Genomic DNA, 19,521 nt, shown 5'->3' with positions numbered 1-19,521 from the left:
CGGGTCAAATGACTAATCTCTTCTGCTGGGACATAAAGTCCCTCCCCCTTGCCTTAATATGGCCCAACTGCAGGGCCGTCCCAGCTCTCAGTTCTCAGAGGACTTTCCTGACTGCATCCCAGCCCAACTTCTCCCTCCTTCCCAGTCTTGCTACTTTTACTCCCTCAGAGAGGTAGATCTGAAAGCATTCCCATTTAAACTTTGCACCCTAACCTCCATCTCTATTCCCCCAGGGAACTTAGCCTTTGACAACATTTGAAACCCAAAGCCAAAACAGAGAAACTTGATTTTTCACTGAAACAACCAAACTATTCCTGTTGAATTTTTCTTGCCTTTTATTTTCTGTTAAGACAAAAAAAATTACCTTTTTCTGATTCTTATTTTCTATGAACATGTAAGACCACCAACTAATGCTTGCTTCACTTGGTAGAGCATCCAGACATCTGGAAGCTCCCCACCCCGACCCCATCCCACCTGCCTCCATCCACACCCACAATCATTGTAGTATCTGTTCTCCAAAGTCAGGGATATTAAAGGAGCTGAACTCCAATTAAAATACTTTCTAATAACATACCTGAATGGGACTGGCCTTTCATTATAGTGTTGATGATACTGCACGGCTCCTCATTTTCAAAGACCATCCATGTTCATGGCACGCTACTGGCATTTTATGGATTTGCTAAGCTATGGATATTTCTATTTCATGTGCATTTATCAGAATTTTGTTGAACCAGTACATCACAGAATGCTCAGAATTTTTAATTCATAATTCATCTTTATTAAAGTAAAACCTCTAAAATGTATGTAGAAAATAACGTATTGGTATTTTCACATCCAAGATAGTCATTGAAGGTTAAGAGGAAGGAGGAGGTCTTATTTCTAATGTTTTACAAAGGAAATCTAGTACCAAATACCATACTGAGATTATATAATATTCTTGTCATGTAAATTTGTTGAAGCTGTTAAGCTTGTACAGTTAAAAAAAAGTATGTGACTTCATAAAGTCTGTCAAAGATAATCATAAAACAATGAAGCAATCATTTAACCCAAAAACCAGTCCCCTCTAAATGGAATGTATCTTTTTCATTCAACCAATATTTGGCTCTGAGACACTGGCTACTGGGAGGCAGTCAGGGAAGAGGCACGATCGAGCAGTCCTGGCCCTCAAGAGGCTCCCCATCTTCTGGGGGAGTCCGGACACAGAGTAAGCACTTACAAGTAGAGTATGGAAGGAGCTTCTCCTCCAGGGAGCTAACCTTCCATAAGAGGTGAGATTTAAAACCGTTTTCATTGTCACCCTATGCATTACAAAGAGGAGGGGAAAGCCTAGGCAAGAAATACAAGAACATTTGAGGAAAGGGAGTGCTAAGGTAAAACCTATAGCTTTTAAAGAAAGCCTGTGCACAGCACATGGAGGGCCGAGATTTTAGGGGTTGTCAAAAAGCAGCTAAAATTTTATTTTTACTTAATCCTTTGTTTATATACCTAAATCAGAAATTAAGCCAAAAAGCATGAAATGAGACCTCCGAGAACTCATATCCTACTCTCAAATAGCCAAAACTATTTAAGACCTAAATGGGGCAGATAAAAAAAATATCTCAAGAGCTTTAACAGCTCAGGGGATATATACATCAAGCCTCTTGTTTTATATTCAAAAAAGTAGAAAACTGGGCTAAACATATACCTCAGAATGTATGTAAAATAATTTGCATGGGTTAGCCTCACCCAAACAAGCTCACTGCTTTGACTACACCCTTATACTGGCCCTTCATTATATCATCAGGGGAAATTGTGTATCAAGAGGGAGGAGTATGGGACACAGATATCTCAATATGTTCCTTTAATGGGGGTTAAATTTTTCAGAGTCAAATAGGACTAAAAAGTCATAGCAGTGGGATAGAGTGCTGCTTTGTTTTAAAACATGTGCTTTGTCCCTTGAGAACCTTTGGTTAGACTTTTTGTTCAGTAAGCCATTTCATTAAATGTTCAATTCCCAGTCTAAGACCTTCACTGACACACGCAATAACATTCTTATAAATTAAAGTCAACTATAAGTCCTCCCTCTGGTTTTTCTTCTGTGCTTTGTAAATATATACATCTTTTTCAGGATCATAGTGAACCTTACTCACAGTAAATTGCCTCTCCAGCATCGCTAAGAAGTTGTTGTCCCGTTCATAGCGAATTCGGCAAGCTAAAAGAATCACGGAGCGGTTGCTACTGAGATGTTCCAAAGTCTTCAGAAGATCTGCGAATGTTTCTTCTAAATATATGATATCAGCTCCAAGTATCAGGTCAAATTCTCCAGGTGAATAACTCCCCAAATTTTGTCCCCAAGTCAGCTCCTTAACAACAGCTTTGGGTTGGATATGGGGAGGTAAGTTGGCTTGAACGTTTGATTTAAGAAATTCTAATGCTACTTTCCGATCCGTGATAGTCACATGAGCACCTAGAATGTGGGACAGAGAGACAGTTATGTGCACATCAATACAGGGCGGGGGGGTCAAGTTAAACAGCAGGGTGAGTGTCTCTAGTATTCCACCAAGTACCCAGAGGATCATACCCTTCATGGATGGCTGCAGAAGAACAGAACAATGACCAGTAGCTCCTTCTGCACTGCTCACTGGCAAACATGAACCTTTGAGTTGCATCTCTGACACACCTGTTTGCTAAGCTCTGCTGATAAAATGCAGAGTCCCAAATGACAAGCTGAAGCTTCTGAATTCTGCAGGCAGAGCTGGCCCACTCTCCACAGGTGTCTACCACTATACTTCCTTCATTTGGTCATGATCTTCAAGTCAGTAGACCTGAGGCTAAAATGGAATCCACAGAAGAAAAATCTAGGAGCAAATAATTATGAAGATGACAAGATACCCAAAACAGGGGAAGGCCACTTTCTGGAGTCTAAGCCTTAAAAGGAATCAAGGGAGGGCGCCTGGGTGGCTCAGTTGGTTAAGCGACTACCTTCGGCTCAGGTCATGATCCTGGAGTCCCCGGGATGCTCAGCAGGGAGTCTGCTTCTCCCTCTGACCCTCCCCCCTCTCATGCTCGCTCTCTCATTCTCTTTCTCAAATAAATAAAATCTTTAAAAAAAAGGAATCAAGGGAGAGATTAATTGGCTATTACAAAATCCCAGTCCACATCTGCTGTTAGGAAGCAGCATTATGTATTTTGTGTGTGTGTGTATAATTTTTGAAAAGTGGTAAACTTAGAAATTACTCGATTGTATCAAAGTACTATAGGTTAAAATGTGAGATCATGTTTTCTAAATGCTAAGTTTCTACATGCGCTGTATAGAATTAATGAGGCAATATTCCGTTAATATTTCTTGTGAGTTGTTTACCATGAACCAGTAAACTGGTAGTTTACCCTTAAGGTCAAAGAACCACATAAGGTTGGCCCTGAAATACCTCATCTGCATTGCAGTAACAATATAACATGTGTAATCCTGTTTAGTTTGGGCCTTGTAAATTCTGAAATTTAACATTGTGATTCATTCTTTCATAAAATGACCTCTCATTTGCACCCTTCTTTAGTTGGTAATCTTCATTAATCCCCCACGGGACTCCAGTCCAGCGATATCAAGCACCATTTCAGTGGCAGCTCAGACTGATGTTTCTCATCTTGACTTGTAATGTTAGGACACTATGTAATTCTACATGACGTTTACAGTCCTAAGTGTGATACTGAAGAAAACACTCAAGCTGTTAGATTTTACAAGAGTGCTCCTACCACTTTGACCATTCAGTGCTAGACAGCATGCTGCCCGATGAGCAGAATTCGGAGATACTTCTCATCTCTCCTGATAATAAAAAAAATCACAGCCTTTTCCTGGTTTGACTCAGAACCTTATCTCTGGCTTTCTTAACAATCTGCATTTGCGGGCAATCCTGGAGTGATCTAGTCTTTTGCATATCATCTCGGTGTTCATTTTAATACTTCTTACATGTAGACCTTTTCAATGCCTGTCTCGGGTTTCTGAGGCTACTGCTAACCAGCTAGGGGTTCCAGGAGTTTTGCCAGGATCCTGATGTGAGTTGGCCACTCCCCTGTAACATCTGTCAATTGTACAAATAGCCAAGTAGCTACCATCAGCCAAGGGACAAAAGCCCCTGCCCTCACAGAGCTTACATTCAAGTGAGGAGCCAGGCAGTAAAAGGAGTTTTTAAAATGAGAATAGTCAGTACTCATTTAGAGATAAGGACTAGGGGGAAAACAAAGCAGGAAAGAGAGATGTGAAATGTCTGAAAGTAAGGGAGGTGGGGCTGACATTTCAGACCAAATGAAAAGGGAAGGCCTCCCTGAGAGGGGGACTCAGATGAAGGTCCGGAGGAAGTGAAGGTATAACTGAGTGCGTCACACGGGGAACAGTCTTCCTGGCAGGCAGAAGAGCAAGTGCCAAGGCCTACAGGGGGGCAGGTGAGGAGGCTACCGTGGTTGGAATGAGTGAATGAGGAATGAAGTAGTAGAAGATGAGGTCGAGGAAGTAACGGGCAGGAGGCAGATGGCCTCTGCAAGCCTCACAGGTCACATTTCAGAAAGGCTTTGGCTTTTTTGGAGATGGGAAGCCAGTGGAGAGTGCTGAGCAGAAGTGCCAATGATTTCAGGCTTTAACAGAATTTGTAGCAGTAGGTCAAGGAGTCGTGTGAAGAGGTCACCACAATGACCCAGCTGAAGGAGGCGGGTGGTTTGCCCCTTGCTCTAACCACGCCAGGCCAGCTCCCAAACACACCTGCCCAGGAACAGCCTCTCCTGAGAAGCACTCCCCCTCACCCCCCACTCAGGTTTCATCACCCAGATGTCATCCCTGCACAGGGCAGCTCTGTCTGTGGTTTCCTTTTGGGTGTTTGTTTAGGGAGGGCCATGGAAAAGGTCTTAGATTTCTTTGAATCTGTCAGTTTCCTTTGAATCTTTCTTCCCCTTGTGATTTGGGGAACATATAGATCATTTGCCCTGTAGTTTCCCACAATCTGGATTTTGCTGATTGTACCATTTGTGTAGTTTAGCATGTTCCTGGCTCCTCTGGGTCTCCTGTAAATTTGAGTTTACTTTTTTGAGCAAGACTATTTCAGAGGTGGTAGCGTGTTCTTCATCACGATGTATGCAGGACCTGGTAGGCTCTATTTTTGTGATGTGAGCAGGCACATATACCCAGTGCCCAGATCTTTAATTCACTAGATTACTTCTGCATTTGTTTGTTGAGAAATCTCTATAAAGGGAAGTTTCTTTCAACTACTATTTGGTTACTCATTTTGTACAGAAACTGAATAGGATAAACTTTGCTCCTCCCTCCCCTTTTATACACCAGATTCCAAAGAACTGGTTTCTAAGCATCCTCGAAAGATGACTAATTGGGTTTATTTTGTTGCTGTTGTATCATGAACTCATGGATTAAACATATTTGATATATTTAAATCCAGTGCCATTATCAATATTGATGTTCAAACTGTCCCATCTTTTGCCAGTGGACTTTTGACACAACACCATGTCATCCTTGTTAGCTTCCTTGCTATCTGGTATAATGAGATATACTGGGTCATCTTATCTATTTCCTGCTACAGAAAATATATTTCCATTACACAATTTCAGCCACTTAAAATTTTTTTGATTTTTTTTCTTCTTTAGATAGGAGACAGCAAGTTTGTAGGCTGATGGGAATGGTCAGTTGGAAAGAGGGAGGAGAAATGATTATGCGGGAGAGGGGCTTGGCCCGTGCAGGGCAGACCCTGCATGTGAGAGCATCCCACGGAGGGCAAAGGTGGAGCCGGTGGGCCCAGGCACGGGAGAGTTAGAGGCAGCGTGGGAGGCTGCAGAAGTTCTCTTCTGCCCGCTGTAATCTCCTCAGTGAAATAAGAAGGAACGTCACCAGCTGGGAGTGTGGACGGGACGGAGGAGCTCAGCAGAGTAAAAGGGGAAGCAGGATGGGGCTGCTCAGTGGCATCACCTGCCCCCTGAGGTTCCTGAGCCACGACGTGAAGGGAGACCCCACAGCAGCGTGCTGCCCACAGCCACACGGGGCTACACGGACACGGGCCTGGAATCAGCCGAGTGCTACCCTACACCTGCTATTCAGCCTAGCGAGGAGAAGCAAGGACGGGCAGAGTGCCCAGGGATGTGAAGATGGTGAAGAAATGACCCCCTGGGAGGCTTGTGCTGTGTGTGGAGGGCGCAGCAACATTTAGCCCATGACAGACTCATGGGAGCTGACCCAACACGACCACATGGCCCTCGGCCACTCACTCAGTAATGGAGAAAGAACGCATGAACCCCTACCATCACTTTAGTTGGTACTTTTGTAAGCAACACCTTACTTTATTCGAACATGGGAGCACATACTACGTACTAGAGACACAGATGAGCAAAACAATCCTTGGCCTCTAGGAGCTCAGTCTCAGGAGGGAGAGAGACACAGAAGCACAACTATGACACAACGTCAGAATAAAATATGGAGATGCGGTTGCCAGGAAATGATGTGGTCACAAAGGAGACCCTCTTAGAGAGGGGCAGAGGTCAAAGAATTCGGAAGGAAGGGAAATCTGAGCTTACACTGGGAAGATGTGGCATTAACCAGGGGAAAGGGGTGAAGAAAGGGCATTCAGGGCAGAAGGGACAGGCCAGAAGCCACGGATGTGTCCCTGGAACCGCAAACAGTGCAGCCGGTCTGAAACAGGAGCCCGAAGAGTCAGGCAAAACGGGGTTAGAACCTCGTGAGTCTTAGGCCGTGGGGAGGCACAGGGCTTTTTGTTGTTGTTTTTAACTAGGCTCCACACCCACTGTGGGGCTTGAACTCATGACCCCGAGATCAAGAGTCGCGTTCTCCACCGACTGAGCCAGCCAGGTGCCCCGAGCACTTCTGCAAGGAGGATGGCCTACTGGGAAGTGGGTCTGAGAAGACAAAGCAGAGGCAGAGAGGTGAGGCAGTGGGGATGCGCGTAGCATCACGGAGGAGACAGATGCTGAGGGCTCCAGCCAGGCCAGGGGGCACGCAAAGGGAGAACTGGAATCAAGAAACTGTTAGAAGACAGATGAGTGGGGCTCAGGGAGTGAGCTGGGGCTGAGGGAGCAGGTCAAGCCGCCGCTGACTTGAGTGATGACTTGGGCGGCCACACTAACTCAGAACAAAAGCAAAGGATGATGAGTTTGCAAAGGGAAGAGTTCAAATGTAAACACACGTTCTGTTTGAGGTGCTGAGAAATAGCCAGGCAGAGACACCCAGCCTTCAGTGAAACACAAGTGGAAAGCTCAGTGGAGACTCACACACCAGGAGTACAGAAAACTAAAAGACAACTCTTTCCTGAGCGCCATATTTTAAGACTGTTCCCAGACTTGGTTGGCATCAAATCACCTCAGAAGCTTTTAAAATCCAGATTCCCTAACCCCACCCCAACTTACTGAACCCTATCTTAAAAATGAGATAGTTTTTTCTAAGAATAGTTTCCACACAGTACAAAGAGATTTTCAAATAAGAACCAGGGTTTAAGAGTCAGAACTGGATTCCAATTCTAACTCCAAAATCCATGAGCTTCGTGACCTTGGGCAGGTTTCCTAACCTCTATCAAGCCTTCATTTCACCACAGAGAGCGCCAAGTGGACCCACCCACCACACAGGGGCACGGTGAGAAGGACCTGGAAACTGCCCACTAATTAACAGGTGTTGTTTTTTTCTTTTAACAGGAAAATCTCATCACCCATTATTAAAGTTCTGCAAAGAACTCACCAGGGGTTTTTTTTTTTCTTTTGGCTTTTTAATATAATCTGTCTTTTCCTTCCTCCCCCCTCAGAATTAGAATGGAAGCTTCCTCAGAAGGCAGGGATCCACAACACCTAAAACCAGGCCCGGCTTTTGGTGGGTGTTCCCTGAATTCAGGAATAAATGACTCAGGTTATGGAAAATGAAAATACTTTAAAAAAAGAGAATGATCAACATCTAACATTTCAAAATCATTACCTATTCTAGTTCTCACTGCCTCCTTTCTAAAAGACTAACTTTTTCTTTACTCTCAGGTTTCAACCTCCAAACTAACGCCTAATATTTTGCAGCCACAACAAATAATGGGTATGCAAATCACATAGCACAGAGAGGTACACACAACGTAACGTTGAATGAGACATACAGGTGTGTATGTATGTCCATATACATGTGTGCACACATACACACACACCTCTATAACAATGAATTACAACTATGATTAAAAATACAGATGGAGGTGGGGCCCCTGGGTGGCTCAGTTGGTTAAGCGTCTGCCTTGGGGTCAGGTCATGATCCCAGGGTCCTGGGATCCAGCCCCGTGGCAGGCTCCCTGCTCAGCGTGGAGTCTCCCTCTCCCGCTCCTCCCTGCTCGTGCTCTCTCTCTCTCAAATAAATAAAATCTTAAAAAAAAAAATACAGGTGGAGGAAAAAGAATGGAAGGAAATACACCAAAATGGCAACAGTACGTATGTTGCAGAATCATGAATAATTAGGACGTTTGATGGGTTTGTCGTCCCCCTTCTTTATTCTGCTTCTAGCGCTATTTTTGAAATAGAGTGACATCATTTTTGTAAAAGAAACATTACTTTTCATAATCTTCTAGTTTGTCCAACTCTTATTCCAGAACTACTTAAGTATCTACTGTGTGGCAAGTGGTGTCTGGGGCCAAGGACACACAGAGTAAGGTGCAGTCCCATGTCTCAGGAGCTTCAGCGGGCCAGGACAGACAGACACAAGGAACCATCACCTGTTACAAAATGTGACATAGCTGGGGCACAGGTGGTGAGCAGACCAAGCGCTCTGGGGAGAAGAAATCAGGCAGCAATGAATTCTGTGTGGCAGGAAAGGATTCAAAGAGGTGACAGGGAAGCTGGGCCAGGAAGCATGCATCCCCCGTCCCGAGCACAAGGTCTGCGGTTCCGTTCCAGCCGCTCCCCAGCCATCCATCTTGTGAGGCAACAACTAACCAGTCCCTCTCTCTGCGCTCGTCTTTGAAGAAGCTCATCTCAGTTTTCCCCACCCCACAGACCCAGATTTCTAGATCACAAACAGAAATACTCAGAGGGGCAATCAACATTTATTTGAGCATTTGCTTTGTGCCAGTCAATGAGCTAACCGCTTCCTATGCCTGATCTCATTGGATCCGCACGTGGCATGAACTAGTAACTCCATTTTATAGGGAAACTGAAGTGGAGAGATTAAGCAAGTTGCCCAAGGTCACAGAGCTAGTAAGAGTTAAAAGAGGTGTCAAAACCAAGTATAACTCAGGGCGCCTGGGTGGCTCAGTCGTTAAGCGTCTGCCTTCAGCTCAGGTCATGATCCCAGGGTCCTGGATTGAGCCCCACATTGGGCTCCGTGCTCCGTGGGAAGCCTGCTTCTCCCTCTCCCACTCCCCCTGCTTGTGTTCCCTCTCTCGCTGTCTCTCTCTCTGTCAAATAAATAAATAAAAATCTTAAAAAAAAAAAAAAAACAAGTATAACTCTAAACCTATGCACTTTGCCAACTAGTCTCTCTACACCAGCTGATGCAGCTGTGCAGTTCTGGAGAAACAGAAGAAACCTCATTTCCCTTCCAGGTAACTCCTCTCACATCAGCAAAGTTAGTGTCAAGGAAAGATAATAAAGAGCCACAGTGTCTGACAAGCCTGTTGTTTTGACTCTCAAGTCGCCACTGACCAGGACTTCACAAAGGGGCTTAATCTCCCAGAACCCCAGTTTCACTGGCAAAATTAAAGTTAAAAATAATATCTAACACCCATGGAGATATTATAAGGCTAACAAAAGGCAGTGTATGAGCAAGGGCCTCATCGGTGCCTGTAAGGGCTATGGTGTGAGACAGATGGAAACCTAGATCCCCACCACGCGGTCCCTGCTCCCCATCACATTTGGGAAGGCAACATCTAAACAGAGAAAGGAATACTGAAAAAAAAAGTTACCAGAAAGAGGACACAATAAAGGAGGGGTTTTCGTGGGTCCTCGAGTACCTGTACACTATGTAATGGAATTCCAGCTCCCGACCACCAAAGTGTGGTCTGAGTACCAACAGTGTCGCCATCGTCATCCCCTGGGAGCTTGTTAGAATTGGAGGCTCTCAGGCCTGACCCCAGACCTACAGAAGCTGAAACTGCATTTTAACAATACTGAAGTGATAAATGTTATATATTGTGTCTTAGAAGGTGGCCTATCCTATCATTGGGTAGTTTGAACTGCATGAGCCAGAAGCTATAGAAAGGAGTCAACAAAGAATAATAAAATAAAAACAAAAGCTTCAGGGCACCTGGGTGAGCATCTACCTTCAGCTCAGGTTCTGATCTCAGGGTCCTGGGATCAGCCCTGCATCCGGCTCCCTGCTCAGCGGGGAGCCTGCTTCTCCCTTCCCCCTGCCCCTCCCCACTGCTCATGCTCTCTCTCTCTCTCTCAAATAAATAAATAAATCTTTAAGGGAAATAAAAAAGCTTAAAAATGCTCTAGGCCTAAGTTAATGTGTGCATACCAAACAAAAAAAATGAAAAACCTTGATATCAATTCAGGTCTGCATACTGTGAATACAATTTTTTTTAAAAGATTTTATTTATTTGACAGACAGCGAGAGAGGGAACACAAGCAGGGGGAGTGGGAGAGGGGGAAAGAGGGCCCCATCCCAGGGCCCCATCCCAGGACCCTGGGATCATGACCTGAGTCGAAGACAGATGCTTAACTGACTGAGCCACCCAGGCGCCCCTGTGAATACAATTTTTAAATATAAGATGTCAGTACAAACTACAGCAGGGCCGACCCTTCTTAGAAGAGAAAAACCAGCCAAGTTTCCTCAGCAAGGGAACTATAGGAATGAGACTACCTGCTCTACCTGCGTCACAGGGTTAAATCCAATAGTGTATGGGAAGGCCCCTAAACTGTAAAAAAACTGTGTGAATATGAGAATTCTCTTTGAACTGAAAGTTGACTTCAGATATTATTGGCATAATACTGAAGGGGTCAGGAACCTAATTCAGACAACCTAATTGTCTCCTCAACTGCAATTCTAATTGCCCAAATAAATGTGTTTGCTTAAAAAAAAATAAACTGAGGAGGGCAAAGCAGTCTCTCATGAGAAGTATAAATAACAGGATGAGAGCAAGAGCAAGAGAGAAGAAAGCAAGCAGGCTTGCTGGAGTTAAGGGCACCAGCAACCAACTCATAAGCACAGGGCACAGAAAAATCCGGTAAGGGGGAAACTAATATGGGTCTGTGTCAAGGAAACAGCACTCACACCTCACAATGAGTTCCACTCATAAAGGAGTGAGCCAGCGAACGGCACTCACCCAGCAGGGCAGCCACTATGCCCACCAGCCCAGTGCCGGCACCCAGCTCCACCGTCGAGCAGCCCCGGAGTTCCACAGCTCCCATCTCCAGATACGTGGAGAGAACGACAGCCTGAATCAAAGCACAGCGGGATGATCCAAGTCAACAAGTGCTTTAGGAACCCAAGGGTTTCCGGCCGACTTCGCACTAGCGGGAAGACAGGACACACCTCTCTCCCCGCTGCAAGGTTCTAGTCCCAGGTTGGCAACACGCAGAAACTCAGCTGCTGCTGGGAGCGGACCCCCTAGAGCGGGCACAGACACTGCAGCCTCAGGCCCCACGAGCTCCCTCCCGGGGACAGTAAGGGTCAAGGACACTGCCCACACAACACAGGGTACCTACCTGCTCAATCTGGCAAGCTTCACTTCTTACTCTTTGGTATATGAATTATATCTCAATATAAAGCTGTTATTAAAAATAAGTAAATAAAGACCAGTCTTATAATCCACTGTGGTTGTCTGCAGAGGCCCAGTGGGGTACTCACCGCGTCCCAAACCACCGCCGCCACTCCCAGCTGTCTCCAGTCCTGCCGGATCTGGATCGTGTGGTTCGCAAAGGAGAAAGTGGCAAGGGGCTTGTGAAATTTCTGCAACCCCACTCCTGCTGTCTCCTCATAGGGCACCAGGGCCATTTCGCCTGCACTCGGCTCTCTCGGCTCCCTCAAAGCTGTTGGGCAAAAGAAGCCTGCGTGACGCTCTGGCCAGAAAAAAATGCACTCTCTTAAGTAGTCCCAAATGCTTTTTAAGGCCGTTTCTTACAAGTTCAAAAGAAGACAACGGGGGGGGGGGGGGCTTTGTCTAATTCCTTTTTGCACGGCTCTTCCTCTTCTGGGAAGGGAAACTTAGTTCTGAATCCATGCCACACGAGGTCTTTGGGAAAAGAACCCACAACCGTAGGACTCCCGCAGGATGCCCTAGGCACTCTGCTGTGACCGCTGGGTGAACTGGAGCCGCGGGAAGAGTGAGCGTAGCGGTGCTGCTAGCCCAGGGCCGCAGTTAAAGTCATGCTTTCCGGGCCCGTCTAGACTGCAGCTGCCACCCGCTGCGGTCGGCAGGATAGTGTTGCTGTTTTGTTTTGGTCTTCCTTCCACCCCCTCTAAATTCAGTGCGTTCAACACTGACAGCCGCGGACCCGAACCTGCACTTGGACTGAGTGTTAACCGTTTGATTCTCCGGCTTTTTGACACGGTCGCAGCTCCATCTCGCCCAGCCTGGAAGCGAAAGACACTCTGGGACCCCAAGTCGCCACCGAGGAGAGCGAGAGCCCAGGTCCCGGGGCGGACTCAGGGGTCCGGCGGCTCGGAGGCCTGCCCTGAGTCCCCCAAACCCGACCCCCGGCCCCCTCGAAAGGGCCGACAGGTACGCACTCACTTCCGGCGGGCCCCAGAGCTCCGGGAACCCGCGGGGGTAGGAGTGGGGGGGTCGGGGACGGGTCCCTTAGCCGCGCGGGTCGCGCCCCACCCCGGGAGTGCCGCCCGCTTCCCCGAGCTCTGGCCGCCCCCGAAGCGTGGCTGGCGACGCTGCCGGGCCCGAGGTGGGCCTCGCCTCTACTTACTGCTGGGGAGCCAGCCCCGCGTGGCGCGCCTCGCTTTCCCCGCCCCGAGCGCGGCCGCCGCAACCTCCCGCCTTAAAGGGCCGGGGGCCGGGAGCCGGGAGCGGGCCAGGCACCAGCAGCGCGGGCAGGCGGCGGAGGTGGGCGGTGCGCGCGCCCGGAGACACGCGTTTCCGGTCCCTCCTACCGCGGACAGGTGTTCCCAGGGCGCTGCGGGGCGCGGGGTCGCAGGTGTGCCGGTGCGCGCCGGAGGAGGACGCTGGGGGAGAGGAGATCGGGCCTCCCTCCGCAGGGTCCCCAAGGTATTCGGGCCGCCAAATCAGGTTCCGGGACTCCGAGGGCAGCGTGGGCGAGGAGCGCGAGGCGAGCGAGGTGCGGAGCCGCGGGCAGGCGCGCGGAGAGGGCGCGAGGGGTGCTCTGGCGGCGGGTGAGGGGGAGCCCACCAACCTGGCGCTGGCGAGGTTCTTGTGCTGGTTCCACTTCTCTCTCCCTGAGCTGGTTCTCGGACCCGCGCGCGCGCACTGTGTGTCTGTGTGGGTTTGTTGTTTTTTTTCTAATTTGTGTGCTTGCCTGTTTTTAGTGTTAAAGGTCATTAATTAACAGGTGTAGAGAAAGTTTGCTCCGAAGTAGACGTGGTCACCCATTCGTCCTCGCGTCACCAAAGGGAGGTCCGAAGTGGTGTAATCGCCACTTGGTGGCAATAGAGTAGGAAAAGTGACAAGCCCTTGTCAACTAGAGCGCGAACTCGGAGTCCGCACGCGGCGCCCGGGACTTGGTTGTGAAAAGCATCCCGGGGCAGCGGCAAGGCCAGGGGCGCGCGATTTAGGCCCACACCCAGGGCCGGGCGGTTGCTACAGACCCAAGGCCCTAGTCTCGCTCCTCCCAGGGCGGGTGGTTGGCGCACCTGCCCTTGGGACCTTGTGCTTGACGTGAAACCCACTGACCCAAGCTGCCTGCCCTTGGAAAGCGCGGCTGGCGTGAGCACCCCACCGTGCGACCGCGCGGGGAGCGGCGGCGTCCTCTCCGGGAAAGTTCCCTTTTCTTCCCGGACGCTGACCCCCAGTTCCTCCCCCACCTGCCGCCGCTCGGTCCCGGTGATTCTCAGCCCCGGCTGCACGTTTGAATGAACGCGAGAGCTTTTCAACTCCCCCTCCCTGGACTCTGCCACTGGAAAGCCTCTGCTGGTGTGAGGCCACCCGAGCGTTGGTATTTTTCAGCACTTCCTGGTAATTCCTGCTGTAAGAGCCTCAGGCCGAGCCTAAACCACCCCGCTTCTCGCCTCTCCCCTCCTGTAGGGGGCGTGCCGGCCTCTCTCCACATTTCTTTAACCTTCCAAAGGCTGGAGCTGCAAAACCGACTTGAAGTGTACTTCAAAGATCAGCAATGAAGGTCTTTTACTAACTTTTCTTCTTTGGTCAGTTTATTTATTTTCATTTTTTAAAATTTACGTAATAGAATTTATTGTTTAGAGCAGTTTTAGGTTCACAGCAAAATTGGGAAGAAGGTACAGAGATTTCGCAAATTTTCACTCCCTGCTCCAACACCTGCATAGCCTCCCCCCATTATCAGCACCCCCCACCAGAGTGGTACATTTGTTACAACTGATGAACCTACACTGACACATCATTATTACCCAAAGACCATAGTTTATCTTAGGGTTCATTCTTGGTATTGAGCATTTTATGAGTTTGGACAAATCTATAATGGCATAGGGCGCCTGGGTGGCTCAGTTGATTGAGCGACTGCCTTCGGCTCAGGTCATGATCCTGGAGTCCCGGGATCGAGTCCTGCATCGGGCTCCCTGCTCGGCGGGGAGTCTGCTTCTCCCTCTGACCCTCCCCCCTCTCATGTGCTCTCTCTCTCTCTCTCAAATAAATAAATAAAATCTTTAAAAAAAATCTATAAAGGCATATATCCACCATAATAGCATCATACAGAGAAGTGTCACCTCCCTAAAATTCCCCTGTGCTCCATCTATTAATCTTCCTCCCTCTGCCATAACCCTGGCAACCACTAATCTTTTTACTCAATTCCTTTGGGTCAGTACGGAAGACTGATTACTGAATCTTATGGTAAAAGTATATTGAGTTTTGTAAGAAACCACCAGACTGTCTTCCAAAGTAGCTGCACCAGTCAGCAATGAATGAGAGTTTCTGTTGCTCCACATCCTTGTCAGTACTCCGTGTTGTGTTTTGAATTTTAGCCATTCTGGTAGGCGTGTACTAGTTGTTTTAATTTGAAGTTCCCTAATGACATATGATGTGGAACATCTTTTCAGATGCTTATTTGCCATCTGTATATCTTCTTTAATGAAGTGTCTGCTAAGGCTTTGGCCCATTTTTTTAAATTTTTATTTAAATTCAATTAACATAATGTATTATTAGTTTCAGAGGTAGAGATCAGTGATTCATCAGCCTTATATAACACCTAGTGCTCATTATGTCACGTGCCTTCCTTAATGTCCATCACCCAGTTACCCCATCCCCCCACCCAACCCACCCTAGCAACCCTTAGTTTGTTTCCTATGATTAAGAGTCTCTAATGGTTTCTCTCCCTCTCTGATTTTGTCTTGTTTTATTTGTTCCTCTCTTCCGCTGTGATCCTCTGTTTTGTTTCTTAAATTGTACATGAGTGAGGTCATATAATTGTCTTTCTTTGATTTACTTATTTCACTTAGCATAATATCCTCTAGTTCCATCCACATCATTGCAAATGGCAGGATTTCACATTTTTTTGATGACTGAGTAGTATTCCATTGTGTGTGTGTGTGTGTATACACACACACACCACCTTTCTTTATCCGTTCATCTGTCCGTAGACATCTGGGCTCTTTCCATAGTTTGGCTATTGTGGACATTGCTGCTATAAACACTGGGGTGCATGTGACCCTTCGGATCCCTACATTTGTATCTTTGGGGTAAATACCCAGTAGTGCAATTGCTGGGTCATAGGGTAGCTCTATTTTCAGCTTTTTGAGGAACCTCCATACTGTTTTCCAGAGTGGCTGCACCAGCTTGCATTCCCACCAACAGTGTAAGAGGGTTCCCCTTTCTCCACATCCTCACCAACATCTTGTTATTTCCTAACTTGTTAATTTTAGCCATTCTGACTGGTGTGAGGTGGTATCTCATTGTGGTTTTGATTTGTATTTCCCTGATGCCAAGTGACATTGAGCACTTTTTCATGTGTCTGTTGGCCATTTGGATGGCTTCTTTACAGAAATGTCTGTTCGTGTTTTCTGCCCATTTCTTGATTGGATGATTTGTTCTTTGGGTGTTGAGTTTGATAAGTTCTTTATAGATTCTGGATTCTAGCCCTTTATCTGGTTAAGACATTTGCAAATATATTCTCCCATTTGGTCAGTTGTCTTTTGGTTTTGTTGACTGTTTCCTTTGCTGTGAGTAAAAGCTTTTTATCTTGATGAAGTCCCAATAGTTCATTTTTGCTTTTGTTTCCCTTGCATTTGAAGACATGTCTAGCAAGAAGTTGCTGCGGCCGAGGTCACAGAGGTTGCTGCCTGTGTTCTCCATTAGGATTTTGATGGATTCCTATCTCACTGTTAGGTCCTTCATCGGTTTTGAGTCTATTTTTATGTATAGTGTAGGAAAATGGCCCAGTTTCATTCTTCTGTATGTGGCTGTTTGATTTTCCCAACACCATTTATTGAAGAGACAGTCTTTTTTCCATGGACATTCTTTCCTGCTTTGTCGAAGGTTAGTTGACCATAGAGTTGAGGGTCCATTTCTGGGCTCTCTGTTCTGTTCCATTGATCTATGTGTCTGTTTTTTGTACTAGTACCATACTGTCTTGATGATTACAGCTTTGTAGTAGAGCTTGAAGTCCAGCATTGTGATGCCACCAGCTTTGGTTTTCTTTTTCAACATTCCTTTGGCTATTCGGGGTCTTTTCTGATTCCATATAAATTTTAGGATTATTTGTTCCAGTTCTGTGAAAAAAGTTGATGGTATTTTGATAGGGATTGCATTGAATGTATAGATTGCTCTGGGTAGCATAGACATTTTCACAATATTTGTTCTTCCAATCCATGAACATGGAATGTTTTTCCATTTCTTTGTGTCTTCCTCAATTTCTTTCATGAGTGTTCCCTAGTTTTCTGAGTACAGATCCTTTGTCTCTTTTGTTAGGTTTAGTTCTAGGTATCTTATGACTTTTGGTGGCCCTTTTTTTTTTTGTCCTATTTTGTTTTCCAGCTGTATTGAGATATAATTGACATGTTTAAGATATATAATGTAATGATTTGATTCGTGTATATATTGCAAAATTGTTATTACAATAAAGTTAGTTAACACATCTATTATCTCACATAATTATAATTTTGTGTGTGTATGCATGTGTGTAGTGAGAATATTTAAGATCTACTCTCTTAACTATCAAGTATATGATACAATATTGTTAACTATAATCACCATGCTGAATATTAGATTCCTAGAACTTATCCATCTTATAACTGTAAATTTGTACCCTCTGAACAACATCTCCTCATTCCCCCCACCCCCAGCTCCTGGCAACCACCATTCTACTCTGTTTCTATGAATTTAGCTTTTTAAAAAAATAGCTTCCTCATAGGGGTGCCTGAGTTGCTCAGTAGGTTAAGCATCCAACTCTTGGTTTCAGGTCAGGTCATGATCTCAGGGTGGTGAGATCGAGCCCAGCATTGGGGTCCGTGCTGGATGTGGAGCCTGCTTAAGATTCTCTCTCTCTCCCTCTCCCCCTCCCCTCCCCCCCATCTGCTTGTTCACTTGCTCTCTCTCTAAAAAAATAGATTCCACATATAAATAAGATCATACAATATTTGTCTACCTTCTTTCGCTTAGCATAGGGTCCTCAGGGTCCAACCATGTTGTTGCCAATAGCAAGACTGCCTTCTTTTTTATGGCTGAATAGTATTCCAATATATATTTGTATACATATGTATATTATATGGTGTATATTATATGAGGTATATCACCCCACACACCACATTTTCTTTATCCATTCATCTATCAATGGAACTAGGTTGTTTCCATGTCTTGGACTTTGTAAATAATGCTACAATCAATGAACATGAGGGTATAGGTATCTTTTCTAGATAACGATTTCATTTCCTTCAGATATAAACCCAGAAGTGGGATTATTGGATCATACAGTAGCTCTATGTTTAAATTTTTTGAGGAACCTCCATACTCTTCATACTGTTTTCCATAGTGGCTATACCAAACTTTATTCCCACCAAGAGTGCACTAGTATCCCCTTTTCTCCACATCTTGTCTTTTTGGTAGTTGCCACTCTCACAGATGTGAGGTGATATCTCATTATGGTTTTGATTTGCATTTCCCTTATGAGTAGTGATGCTGAGCGTCTTTTCATGTACCTGTTGCTTGCCCCATTTTTAATCTGATTATTCTCTTATTGTTGAGTTTTGTTTGTTTGTTTTTTTAAAGATTCATTCATTCATTTTAGAGAGCAACAGTGCTAGCGGGGGGAGCTGGGGGGGGTTAGGCAGAGGGAGAGGGAAAGAGAGAATCCTCAAACTGACTCCCTGCTGAGCACAGAGCCAGACATGGGGGGTCCATCCCAGGACCCTGGGATCATGACCTGAGCCGAAGGCAGACGCTTAACTGACTGAGCCACCCAGGCACCCCAGAAATTTTTTATTGTAATGAAGTCCACCTTATCAACTCTTTCTTTCATGAAGATTGCCTTTGGCATCACATCTAAAAAGTAATTGCCAAACCCAAGCTTGTCTGCATTTTCTGCTATGTTATCTTATAGGAGTTTTATTGCTTTGCATTTTAATTTAGGTCTGTGTCATTTCCAGTTAATTTTTGTGAAGGGTGTAAGGTCTGCCTAGATTCATATTTTTGTATGTGGATGTCTGGGGTTGTTCCAGCACCATTTTTTTAAAAGACTCTCTTTTTCCCCACTGTATTGCTTTTGCCGCTTTGTCCAAGCCCAGCTGACTATATTTACGTGGGTGTACTTGTGAGCTCTCTGCTCCATTGATCTGTTCGTCTGTTTTCTTACCAGCACCACACTGTCTTGATGATTGCAGCTTCTAGTAAGTCTCAAGTCGGGTAGGGGCGGTCCTCCAACTATATTCTTCTCCTTCAGTATCATTTTTCCTTACCTGGCCTTCTCTCCTTCTCCTTTTCTCTCTCCCGGGGTCTCCTTTCTTTCCTCCTCTATATCTCTGTGTGGTTACTACCTCTCAGCTTTCCTCTCTTCCTGCTTTTTTCTTCCCTCTCTTGGTCTCTTTCCTTTGGGGAGCCAGGATTGGGCACAAGAAAAAGGACGGGCTTTGGGGCCAGAGAAACCATGAAAGTATAAATTCTGCCTCTGATATTTTAATTGGGATGACCCTGAGTAATGTCTAATGCTCCCTAGATCCCAGGCTCCTCATGCATAAAGCCTGGCACAAAGATCCTGGCCCCCTCCCCCCTCCTTCTCCCCACTCTCCATTCTTTATGCTGAAATCATGCACAGGACTTCACAAGACGGAACCTTCCCAACCTCTCCAGCACTCCACGAACATAGGATGTTCGTCTTACTATATTTACTTGCATTTCATCTCGAAAGTTGTTCACTTTCTCAGTACGTCCAGTAGCCCTCCCAAGGTTCTAGTTGGTGCCACTGGGCTCAGGAAGCACCAAAAAGAACATTTAG

At 46.1% G+C, this 19,521-nt stretch overlaps 1 protein-coding gene and 1 long non-coding RNA gene across 3 annotated transcripts in view; one reads left to right on the top strand and one right to left on the bottom strand.

Annotated features, from left to right (window-relative positions):
• Window positions 1–775: 775 nt before the first annotated feature.
• METTL21A (methyltransferase 21A, HSPA lysine) lies at window positions 776–13,005 on the bottom strand. 2 transcript variants are annotated; one of them, XM_028112252.2, is made up of 4 exons: window positions 12,862–13,005; window positions 11,792–11,973; window positions 11,268–11,379; window positions 776–2,446 (listed from the first exon to the last, which is right to left on the bottom strand). In XM_028112252.2, exons 2-4 carry the CDS (start codon window positions 11,936–11,938, stop codon window positions 2,049–2,051), a joined length of 657 nt encoding a protein of 218 aa, XP_027968053.1. In that variant the 5' UTR covers window positions 11,939–11,973; window positions 12,862–13,005; the 3' UTR covers window positions 776–2,048. The 2 variants fall into 2 exon arrangements, with proteins under 2 accessions (XP_027968053.1, XP_027968054.1); XM_028112253.2 differs by lacking the exon at window positions 12,862–13,005 and adding an exon at window positions 12,445–12,746.
• A 55-nt stretch (window positions 13,006–13,060) lies between these two features.
• LOC148164677 (uncharacterized) overlaps window positions 13,061–19,521 on the top strand; it is a 36,295-nt gene continuing 29,834 nt past the window's right edge. The window contains exon 1 of the long non-coding RNA XR_015767850.1: window positions 13,061–13,230. This is a non-coding gene — a long non-coding RNA (uncharacterized LOC148164677). The remainder of the gene's footprint in view (window positions 13,231–19,521) is intronic.

Source organism: Eumetopias jubatus, unplaced genomic scaffold, assembly GCF_037043125.1.
Source record: "Eumetopias jubatus isolate StellerSeaLion01/CBP00866 unplaced genomic scaffold, mEumJub1_p1.0 scaffold_3, whole genome shotgun sequence".
NCBI classification, from domain to species: Eukaryota; Metazoa; Chordata; class Mammalia; order Carnivora; family Otariidae; genus Eumetopias; species Eumetopias jubatus.
The sequence above is the reverse complement of the archived record's forward strand: the minus strand, read 5'-3'. Positions and strand labels throughout refer to the sequence as shown.